Genomic DNA, 12,279 nt, shown 5'->3' on the forward strand with positions numbered 1-12,279 from the left:
AAGCTCGCACGCTATACCAACCATCTCACCTTTCTCACAAGGTGTATTAAGAACCACATTGTTCCAAGAGATCTGCAAGTTCGGCCGCCAGTTCCCACCAGAGGCGCACGCAGAGTCGGTGAACTAGCATCCATGAGATTCCTGAGGGAAAGAATCAGACTGACGCAGAGAGCCAAGGCAGATACGAAGAAAGAAGCCGAATCAACAGCACAGACCATAACATCTGCTCTTTCTACGGATGAAGCTGCAGAGGTACTCGACAAGGTTAAATCCACTACCCAGCGAGTCTTTAATACCACCAAAGACCGTCAACAGCGCAAGTTTGAGAAACTTTTGCGAGAGAAACAGTCTTCTGTTGCTCCTACAACTTTTGTTGACAAAACAAAATGGGTTATCAACTTGTCATCCAGGACCCTTAACGAAGCTGAAGTGTCTTTACTGAAGAAAGGTCTAAATTTCGCCGTGACTCCTACGAGCGTTCCAGCCACCGAGATCATCGCCAAGATTGAGTCAGCAGTCAGGCCACTAGATGCGGAGCGAGCAGACACAGTCCTTCAACAGGCACAACCACCCACGCCCAACATCACGAAGGAACAGCAGGAGGCTCTTAAAAGCTTAAAAGAGGACAACTCCATCATGGTCCTTCCGGCCGACAAAGGACGCGCCAGCGTAATCCTGAACGCTGACACATACCACGCAAAAATGTCAGCGCTAATTGATTCCGGACCGTACCAGCTGCTCGACAAAGATCCGACAGATCGCTTGACCCGGAAGCTATCTGAGAAGCTGCTAACCCTGAAACGGAGTGGACACATATCAGAGGCGGTTTATAATAAGATTAGACCCCGACACAAACAACCACCTAGGATCTATGGTCTGCCGAAGATCCACAAGGCCGACACACCGCTTAGGCCAATTGTGTCGTGTGTCAACACCTTTGCATACGACCTGTCTGCTTTCTTGGCTAACGTATTATCTCCTCTTGCAGGTAACTCGAACTTCACAGTGAAGAACTCAACTGACTTCGCCTCCACCATCGCCAGGGAAGAGATCCAGGACCACGAGATCATGGTGTCTTTCGACGTATAGTCACTGTTTACCAACGTACCGATCGAGGGCGCCGTACAAGCCGCGCTACAAAAAATGGAGAACGACGCAGGCCTGGCTGACCGCACTACACTTACACCAGTTCAAATCGCGGACCTCTTGAATTTCGTATTAAGATCTACGTACTTCCAGTACAACGGATCGATTTACGAACAACGAGACGGCACAGCCATGGGGAGCCCTGTATCCGCGGTTATTGCTAATCTCTACATGGAGATATTTGAAGAACAAGCAATAGAGTCCGCACCTTGCAAGCCTAAGATCTGGAAACGCTACGTAGATGATACTTTCACCATCCTGGATCGGGATAGAGTTGACGTCTTCCTGCAACACCTGAACAGTCAACAACCATCAATCCGTTTCACCATGGAGATCGAGAACAACAACAAGATCGCCTTTCTCGACACGTCAGTTTACAGAGAACCTGATGGCCGCCTTACCACCAGTGTCTACAGGAAACCAACACATACTGATCAGTACCTAGTGTATGATTCACACCACCCTCAGTCAGTAAAGCGCGGTATTGTGAAGTGTCTGTACGACCGGGCTAAACGTCTCGTCACCAAACCATCATTAATCGCTGGAGAGAAGAAACATCTGTCATCTGTACTTGTTTCTAACGGATATCCCTCCTCTTTTGTACAGAAGATCACAAAGGCACGAACAGCCCCAAGAAGAGAGCCTGCCGCGGAATTTAAATTCACCGCCGTTTTACCTTATGTCCAAGGAGTTTCGGAGTCTCTCCGCCGCTGCCTAGAACAACAAGGCATTCGCACCGTCTTTAAGTCCGACACGACACTTCGGTCACACTTAGTGCGACCAAAGGACACCGTCAACCCGGCTAAACAAGATGGTGTTGTCTACAGGATTCCCTGTGAGTGCGGCAAAGTCTACATCGGGGAAACAGGGAGATCTATGCAGGAGAGGATCAAAGAACACGACAGGGATATACGACTCGTCCGTACCCAGACCTCCGCCGTTTCTGAACACACCCACGAGACCGGCCACTATCCTATCTGGAATGAGGTCAAGTTTATTGATCGAGATCCTCACTGGTACACACGTAGGGTCAAGGAAGCTATTCACATAAGACTTCACCCTAACAACATCAACAGGGATAGTGGAATTGAAATTCCTGAAGCATGGATACCCACGATCAAGAAACACAACAACAGGAGAACGGTACAACAGCGGACCACTGAGGGAACAGCTACTCTCCGGAACAATGGAACAATAGGCGGATCGAAATGCACCAATCACAGCCGACCTTTGTGATATAAATGATACCGTGCAATCAGTCGACCTTATCGCCTGAAGAAGACTAGCAGTAAGCAGTCGAAACGTCGCGATCTACATCTCAAGTGACTACATCGTGAGACAAACGATAATACACTTTATTATTTAAGAAAGATTTAGATATCAAGAAACTCCAGCAATTCAGTGCCATGCACGACTTTTCGTATCAACAAGACGGGCTCAGAGTGTGGAAGGCATTCCAAGTTGGCCCTGGCAAACTCATTCCGTGGGATGAAATTTACATTAATTAAGCATCAAGGCGCCACCGATCTCACAACAGAACAGGAGAATTTTGGCTTCACTCCAAGAGTAACGCATGGAAGCGCGCGTGACAGTTGTGATGCGGAAAGCAGCTGTGAATTGGGGCTAGTGTTGGAATGCCCAGAACCAGCATGTGCTAGGACATTCCGAAGAAATGGTGACGAAGAAATGGAGGTGCACATATCTGTTGGACAACATAGAGAGAGTGTGTACGACAAACTCAAACGAGACTGGGTTGAAAAATTCTCACCCCTTACTCTTTCAGAAGACGACAGTACCAATGTTATCGAGAGACAAGGTAGCGAACCTTTCCAGTCGAATTTACGTGAAGGATGGGCACTTAATAAACCAAAAGGTGGCGCCGTTCGCTTCTTAGAGAAAGTAAGGCAGTGTCTCACCTCCAAGTTTGAAATTGGTGAAAAATCCGGAAAGGAGAGAGGATCCGCGACAAGTCCCGCAACATATGAGGAAAGCGATGGGGTAAAACGGGGAACGCCTGTTTTCTCGGGAAGAGTGGCTAACCGAAGCCCAAATACAAGGATTTTTCTCCCGTTTGTCCTCCTCGAGAAGGAGACGGGCAGGTTCGTCTCCGAGCACCGCGGTGACGATAAATCTGACGAGGAATCAATTGACGAGAAAGAAGTGAGTCACATGACCACCGTCGAATCAGTTGTAACAGAAATTGGCTTAACGCATCCGATTGTCTGTGACTTTTATGACTTGTGTGACTACGTCAAGAAGAGAAAATTGAACTATTTTACTGTTTCCATGCTGATGAAAGCTGTACTTTCTTCGAGCTCCCATTTAAATCTAGAGATTCCAAAGCTGTTCTAATGTCAAAAATAAAGGAAATGACTCATGAATGTCAGTGCTCATTAAAAAGGTTAATTACACCATCAAGCAGTGACGCAATGGCCCTTCTTGCTGTCTGTAATGGAGAGATTGTAAGTTGGTTATGAAAATTACACTTTTTTCTGTTTTGCTTTGACTTTGTGACGTGGTTTTGTCACAATTTGAACAGACACGCGTCATTCTTACGTAATGTTTTAACGAGAAACCAAACAGCATAATTTTATTTCCGAGTACGTATATATTCAGTCGTTCTTAGCCACCATTTTGCCAGAACAAAGGATATGTATATATTTAGTTTGGTACACAAAAAACAGTTTACTTGTAAAAACCTTTGTGTGTGTTTTATATATATAGAGATAATAAACAATGGTAGCAAGACTTCAATTCATCGTTTTATTGCGACAACGCTGTTTCGTATGGTCAAAGGATGACCACACTCATCAGGCAATATCAACGAATGACCGTTAAATTTCACAAACTGGCAATTAAAAGCTAACTTTAGGTTGCTATGAGATATAAAAACAGTTGCTATGATATGGAAAAACAGATGCTATATAACATTGAAAACTGGCAATAAAAAAAATAATAATAAAATAATAATAATAATAATAATAAAAAGTAAAATAAGAATAAAAAATGAAGCAGTTGCTATGGGATTTAAAATCTGAAATCTCGTGTTGCTAAAAGATTGCGTTACTTGTTCACAAAGTTCTTGAGTAGGTATCTGTTTCTGTGGGGGCACGCACTTGCTAGTTCGTTTCGCTTGTTCAAAGTACACAAACTCTTCTTACAGATGATCACGAATTTTTCAAAAAGACATAAATTACATTTGTCAGTAATGTTGCTATAAGGTCTGCACTGCTTAATGATTCTCCACTTGATGGTAAAAGGTTTGTTGTTGTCTTTGAGTGTCCAAATATGTTTAGATAGCTCAGTTTCGTTTCTCTTGTTTTGGTGTCGAAAGGATGCTGTGTGATTCCTGTAGCGCTCTTTAAAATTTGTGGCGAGGCCCACGTATGATTCCGATGACGTTTGTGTTGTGATTGTGGCTTGGTAAACTACATTTTGTGTGAGGCATTTTCCGTCCAGCGGGCATTGATCCTTTTTTCTGCAGTTGCATTCTTTGGCGTTTGTTTGTGTTTGCGACTGGTGGTAATCTGATAGTAGTGCTTTGTTGTGTAACAAGATGATACTCTTCATGTTAGGCATGCAGGAGTAGCTGAGCTTCAGTGTGTGCTTGTTGAAGATCTTGTGTAGGGGGTGTCCGTTAGGGAAGCATCTGTCAATGATGTTTAGGAACTTCCTTCCCAGGTTAGTTTTCACGTTAGCATTCCATATTTCTGACGGCTTTAGATCTACCTGCTCGATTTATATCTGCTACGCTTCATGTTGACAAGTCCCTCAAAATGGACGGCCAAACTTGAAGATTGCCGAAAATTAGGTAAGTTCACGGAGTTATAAAGTTTTAGTAAAGGTCGGGCCGCAAAGTTTTTTTCTGTAGTTACCTTTTCTATGGCACCTACTTCCTAGCTATGTTAGCTGGATCAGTTAAGAACGCCTCACTTTTTCAAAAATTTACTTTGAATTTGATCGGTTTTCGCGTGTGTGACTTAAGCGAACCGATAAGGTGTCACTAAAGTCTTCCTGTTTTCTTGATTAAAACGTGATGTTCACGAAAGTCACCTCGATGGATAAGATAGAGTTAATATACATGGCTGTGGTATTTGCTCTTTGCTGAGTCCCGCAGTTTTTTGTAAATTGTCCTCCAAAGTTGTCTCAGATTTAAGTCTTAAAAAGTGTCACGACAGGCCTTCGCTCGATTGAAATTTAATTTCCGCAAAACTCTGAAAAATAAAGAGATCCGATCCAACGGATTGTGGTTTTAGTATAGGTACATGAATGTCTTACAACACACAAGAAATGAGCTAAATCTGTGTCTCAAGCAAAATCGACCGGACCGCTCTTACAGAGACACTCTCTTAAAGCCGTCGAGATCAATTGGAGAATCTGCTTGTTTGCGGTAAAGGACTTAAGCCGCTAATATATGGTGAGAAATTTCGAAATTCTGGCAGTAGTCAATATCTATTAAAAAACTTAAAGTTTGTTCTTTGAGTCGCTCGTAATAATTTATCTTTGATCTATGTTGTGTAAAAATCAGTTTATTTCACCTATCGTTATCAAATCGGCCTTCGACCTCATCAGCTATCACCTCATAGAAATCGAGAGCGAATAATCTAATTGTTTTAGTAGAATTCTTACTAAAATTTACTTCAAATAACGGTTTCAAATTATTTCTTGACGTATTATGAAACTTGCGTTGCTTGTTAAGCGATTGCTTTTTGTCTTATTTTAAGTTTGTGGATCCCTGTATATTACACCAAACACCATTTTGGCTGCATAATTCACACAACTACGACAAACTCACCAGATTCTCTTCCTTCGCACTTTGTGTAAAAGGTTAGGGGCTGGTTCCATGAGCAATTTCTGCCCGGACTGAAATTTAATCCTTGTAAGGGGTGGGGAGAAGGCGTGGGCTGAAATCTTGTTGCGATTACATGACGAGTTTAGGTCCGGGATAGAATATTAACCTGAGGGCCGAGAATCCGAACAGTGTCACGGACGCATAAGAAAATGGGTGCTTCTCTAGCAATTTAGCCAATTGTTAGCGCTTAATTTTCAACTTTTGGGGAAAGAAGTAGCTTACAAGAATGAGAAATACAAACTAACCCTGAGTAACAGTAAGTCATGTAATTGCCAGCCAAAGAAAAATACTGGAATATAAAGAAGAGACATGAAGGAAGTCTGTTCGTCTTCATACATTGTTTGGGAGCCATGGCTTCCCAAACAGCTTCGTACTGCTTTACCTTTGTTTGCATTGAAGTTATAATTGTTGCATTCAATTTTTTTTCTTTTTTGGGGGGGCTTTGAAATTAGCTAAATATCACATAAGATTTTCAATTTCGGGCAGGAATTTTCAGTCCGGGCTAAAACCTCAGTCTCAGTTGTTGTTATTGTCTTTTTGTTTTTGTTTTGTTTTCTTTTTTTTAAGACGAGTCTAAATATCGAGAATTTACCTCCAAAACTGAAATCATGGATTTCTTCCTACTTTGGTGAACTATTTTCGAAAATAAGGCTAAAACTTGCCAGAAAGTTTTTGATTTTGAGAAATCCAACAAGAAAGTAGAATCGCGGTTATCGCACTGAGATCTCCATTAAGTTCAGCCAAAAACTTGTGCATATTCACATCGCTCTCAGAGAAAGACGGCTCTTTGTATTAAAATCATCCTTTACATGTATGTTTGGTATAACATGCACCACTGTCTCAGTCTCTGATCGAATTTTTCCTTTCCGAGAGAGTAGCTGTAACACAAGCTATCGTTGCGAATACGGTGAGAGCCAAAAAAGCAAACAAAGTCGTACAGCAAAGAACTTTGTTGGGAAAGGTAAATTGGCTTCAATTCAGATCTCATTCAACATTGCTTCTACCTCAGAGTTTCAAACTTCAGTGATTGAGTCTAACGAACCGGCCGCTTACTCTAAAGGAACTGTGCAATTAGCCAGAAGTTCACATTCTACTCAAGAGAGAAAGATGAAACTCAGCTTCGGGATACTGATATAATGTTTCAATTATTCAAAAAAATAGACTTGAAAATAGACTTGAAATTTTGGGCCCAATGCAAACAGTTGATTATTTTATGGAATGGAATTGTCGATTTAGCCATTTCACATTCTGCCAAAAAAAAAAACACATGTAGATCGGAAATTCGCCAAGACAATTTGAAAAGTTGCTTGATGGTGGAAAAGGACTCTGGTTGATAACATTTGTCTAATCAGGAATTTAATCGCAAGAAATGAAAACCTTTTAAGCACTGCAGTACTATTTGTCATTCAAAATTTCAGTGCTCTTACCTCAGATTTGCGAAAGCTTAAGACAACTATTGGCCGAAAATAACTGTCCACTATCTTGTTAGGGGTCAAAGATTTTCCGCCCGAAATTCACATTTCTTCTTATATAGTCATTCAGCAAGACCATTTGTCGCCTTACCACTTGACATGAAAATTAGTTAGAATAAGAAGACTCGAATATTCCAGGTAGTCCATTGTTTGAAAGTTAGCTGAATCCTTCCACTAAAATTAAATAGACAAACTAAAAAGAGCCGCTTTTAATTAAGTGCACGATTGTAAAGTGACAGAGGCTTAGGAGAGTGAACTTCGTCGAAGCAAATTACAAAAACGGCTTTTTTAAAACAAAAACAAAACAACAAACGGAGTTTGGCCGCTAATATATGATGAGATCGTTAGCGCTGCGTATTTGAAAAAAAAAATTAAACGGCAGGCATGAACAGTCTACAAAGATAAATAAATTCACAGTTTATTTCCGTGCTGTTGGTGTTGTTCGTCCTTCGTAGTCGAAGATGACCACAGACATCTAGTTTGTTAATAAATTTCTACGGTGTGTCCGGAGGTGGCTGATGAGACCAATCCGGGTAAGGAAGCCTCTCCCGCAGGTAGGGTAGAAGTGGGTAGGGGTTGTGCTATTAGTGCTAGCGGCTCTTTCCTTGCGTACTGCTCGCTTCTCGTCGGCTTGACGGGACCTGCGTTCCTCTGCTGCGTGGGCTCCTTTGGTGATGAGTTGGCGCCAGGAGGTATTTACATTAATTGTCGTTTTATATTTAAAAAAAAAAAAATCATTTTTATGGCAACTGTCAATTTTTTAAATTAAACTGCTGACGGTCATTCAAGGTATTTCGAAAGTAGTCGAGGCTCACAAGACTAAGAGATTTCTGAACACTTCCGAAGATCACCCGACAACCTCGCAGATTTCCGAAGGGTCCCAAAGATCACTTCAATGGTGAAGTTTTTTAAACCTCCCTCGTTTGATATTTAGGAGAGAACCCTAGTTTTTCTCTTCTAATATATTTCTCTATCAAATGTTAGAATTTTAGGGTTTCATCTTTACTCAACTACAATTTTTCCATTTCATTGTTACGATCGATTCTTTCTTTTGTAACATAAATCTCATCCAAAATTATTTTACTACACCGCACGCAATTCGTTTGTTACTTTCATTTCATAAACTGCACTTTAAATATTTATAGATCTGGCAACCAAACAGCTGTGACAAGGAATCAAAAAGTAAAGACGGATTAAAGCGATAAAATTATCAAAAAACGGAATACAATATGTGTTAATAATGGTAGTAACAATATACATAAAAAAAAAAAAAGTGCTCAGTTTTGATTAGCTAAAAATCCTCATTTGGTCTTATGTACTCAAGCGACAAAAAAGATTTCTATCATTTGACATGGAAGTTATAAAAAATTTCAGACGTTAGAATTTCGTACGTCGTATTTCTGACGTTTCATTTTCGGACACTGTTTATCCGATTTCGGACAAATTTCGGACAGAAATTTCGGACACTTTGTTGAAACATAGCTTTAATAAAATTACCCGTAAACAAAACACGAATTGGACTAAAACAACAGCTGTGAAAATGATAGTTTAAATGCTCCCTCAATGTTTTACTGATACACCGACGAAAAAAATGGCAGAAATTCTTTTATGCCGTTACGTATCTTAAGCAGTGTCTCAACTACAGTTCCTTCCAAAACGAAAACTAAGAGCTTTGAAGCCATTTAAACGTTTGATACTGTACTGTAAATATTTCAGGCGCTTAAAATTTGGGACCCGTAAAAATTTCGGATGGTTTTATTTTTGGACACTTTCTTTTTTGTGCGAAATTAAGATCGTGCGAAATTTTTTGCAAGTGCATAATGTAGTAAGAGTGAAGACCCTTCCATTAAAAAAAAAAGAAAGAAAAATAAAAGAAAAAAGAAAAAAGACCGGCCAAAAAGTACCGCTTTTAATTTAGTCTACTTTGGTAAAATGCCGAAGTCTTAGAATGTCTAATAATTTGCGAAATATTTCCCTGAATATTGTAAGGTACTAAAAACTTTGCGTCTAATAAATGCGAAATAGTATCTCTGTATAATAGGAAAGACCAAAAGCCTTGCCGTTTGATAAATGGGGGAAATTTTCTCTGTATATTGTAAGGGATTAAAAACTATTTTTTCTGTGTACTGTAAGCCGCCAAAAACCTCGCCGTTTAATAAATGCGAGCAATTTCCACCGTATATTGTAAGGAACTAAAAACTTCGCCGTTTAATAACTTCGAAATATATTATCTGTATATTGTATGAGACTAAAAACCTTGCCGTTTTATAGCTGCGATACATCTTCTCTATATATTATAAAGTCCAAAATTTCACCGTTTCAAACTTGCAAATATTTTCTATATAAAGCCCCGTCAACACTACGTCGGAGGAATTTGAAAACGCATCAAAGGTTTTGCGTCCACACTACACCGCAAAAAAAATGTGATAACCCAACAATTAGCAGTCAGTTTGAATTTGTCTTTGAAAAACACTCAGTCACGGAAATCACTTGGTTATCGTGACGCCATCATTCTCGAAAAGCTTCGTTTTCAAAATGTTTTCTGTCGAAAAGCCGGCGTTTTTAAACTACTCCTATTTTTCGTGACGGACTTGTGTGGAAGGGTAGCCCTAAGCGTAGAAATAAATCTATACGTTTTCAAATTTCTCCGGCGTAGTGTGAACCCTGTCTAAAAACTTCGCCGTTTATTAATTGGGAAATATTTTCATTACGGTGCATTGCAGTTGAGATGCTCGCTAATTGTCTGACGCGTTCTAGTGTTGCATCTGATTACGTAAGCATATTTTGCCGTTGAAGAGGAATTTCGTCGAATGTTCCTTCAGGGATTGTCTGTTATCAAGTTACTGGACCATCTAAGAATCAGGCTAGATACATTTCTGATAGATCTGAACGGTAAAAGTGTGTTTTAACTGCATCATTACTATCTATGATCGGCAAGAATCTCTTGAATTACTTCTTTGGGACCACGGAATAGTCGGTAGTAGAGGAGCCAGCATCCCTAGCGCTAAACGTGAAATTGCAATTGTCAAAGACCACTCCAGTGAACACCTTTTTGCCTCCATTTTCATTTTGGTGTGGAAAAATTCTTGACAACATTACCTGAAGTTCAACGAATGATTCATCAGGACTCACCGCTTCGCACTCTAACTTCTGATATTGGTATGAACTTGGTAAAGAGCCGATTTCTCTCTGAAAACAGCATCGTTGCACGGAAAGAATCACAAAGGCCGTAACCAATGCAACGCCGAGTAAAAGCAAGGCAGCTGCTTGAGAGGTTTTTCCCGCATTCGCGTAGTCGGCTTCAATTTGCAAACCCTCTTCCACTGTAGCGTTGATCAACTTTGCTTCTTTGGTGCCTCCAAGAACAGCGCAGATACAATAATCACGCTGCAACAGAGTCCAAAATATCCACAAGAAACCGGCCAAGGAACTTGGAAAGATCATTTCAACAAGTGATTTGTTGCATCTCAACCGCGGATAAAAGCAATAACAGACTCGTTTCAAACCTTGTTTTTCTGGTTCTTTATAGAAGCAACACCCGCGAACAAAATTCCAAAATCCGTTGGGAAGAAATAGCGTCGCCACAAATAAAAGAAGGGCAGGAATAATAATGAAACAGCTAACATAAAAAGCAAAATTGTCTGGCGGACATTGAAAGAAATCTTCACTTTCTACAACAGGTTCAGGCCGAATATAAGCAGAGCAATTGTGGTGTTTCTAATACTTCCAGAATTATTCTGTAATCCTGACTTCAAAGAAGTCATTAATGAAGTCATTGAGACTACCATGACTGACAATTTAGAATACAATTTATGTCCTGAAAGGCCTTTAAATTCTGCCCTCTAAGACTTGATTGTGATGCCAAAGATTATGGTATTTACAACCAGTTGGGACATCTGGAAATTTAAGATTACGAAAACGTTGTCTAGTGTTTCGTATATCGAGGGATTAATTAGAATTGACTTCTTTAAGTTAAATTTTTCTCCATTGTGTTTGGACAAAAGCAGATTCAGGAAGTCGTCTACAATGTTTGCAGGTGATGGAGTCGAGTGTTTGGCATGTGCAGGATCGCATTCTGATCACGGTTAATGCAAAGAACACTCTGATCTGAGACACTAACAAAAAGAACTTTGGCAAAAAGAGTTCTTTTTCTTTCGTTTAACGCTATGCTATGAACTTGTTTTATTTTAAATGAGCTCAATAAATTCGTTCATTGTTAATGATGGACACCAAGTGGGCTGATTAAGTATGATTCCGTGTAGTCCGAGGTTTTTCTATTGAAAGGGACTTGTTGTAATTAAGCTGACCATTACAAAAAACGTGAGTTTAAGGCCTCGTCCACACTACGCCGGAGTAATTTGAAAAAGGAGGTTTCCCTCTAAGAACGCATCAAATGTTTTCCATCCACACTACGCCAGAGGAATTTTAAAACGCAACAATCACTGGTCATTACGGATCGGTGTTTGAGGAAAACTCGGTCAGGGAAATCACATGATATTCGTCACGTCATTGTTTTCGAAAAGCTCCGTTTTCAAAGTGTTTTCCGTCCACACGAAAACGAAAAGCACTTGTTTTCAAATTACTCTTGTTTGAAGAGCTAGCGTTTTCGAAAAGCTCCGTTTTCGTGACGGATTAGTGTGGACGGTAGGCCTAACCATAGAATTAAAGCTGCGTTCTCAAATTCCTCCGGTGTAAGGTGGAAGCTGACTTAGAAGCCACAAATCGTTCGAAAAAACGTTGAAACAAATACAACACAGATCTCTTACCTCCTACCTGCATATTAACAGTCTAACGGAATTCAGTGTAGCC

General features: G+C 40.4%; 1 protein-coding gene and 1 pseudogene across 1 annotated transcript in view; one reads left to right on the plus strand and one right to left on the minus strand.

The window, feature by feature from the left end:
* Positions 1-1,089, plus strand: part of LOC149108931 (uncharacterized) — a 3,731-nt gene extending 2,642 nt beyond the window's left edge. The window contains exon 2 of the mRNA XM_089294570.1: positions 1-1,089. This exon is cut by the window's left edge and continues 54 nt beyond it. Coding sequence (XP_089150696.1) covers positions 1-1,089 — 1,089 coding nt within the window.
* Positions 1,090-10,419: 9,330 nt separating this feature from the next.
* On the minus strand, positions 10,420-11,258 carry LOC110059431 (uncharacterized; annotated as a pseudogene).
* Positions 11,259-12,279: the final 1,021 nt, after the last annotated feature.

The sequence above is a fragment of the Orbicella faveolata genome, unplaced genomic scaffold (assembly GCF_042242905.1).
Source record: "Orbicella faveolata isolate gen_17 unplaced genomic scaffold, um_ofav_v1 contig_25, whole genome shotgun sequence".
NCBI classification, from domain to species: domain Eukaryota; kingdom Metazoa; phylum Cnidaria; class Anthozoa; order Scleractinia; family Merulinidae; genus Orbicella; species Orbicella faveolata.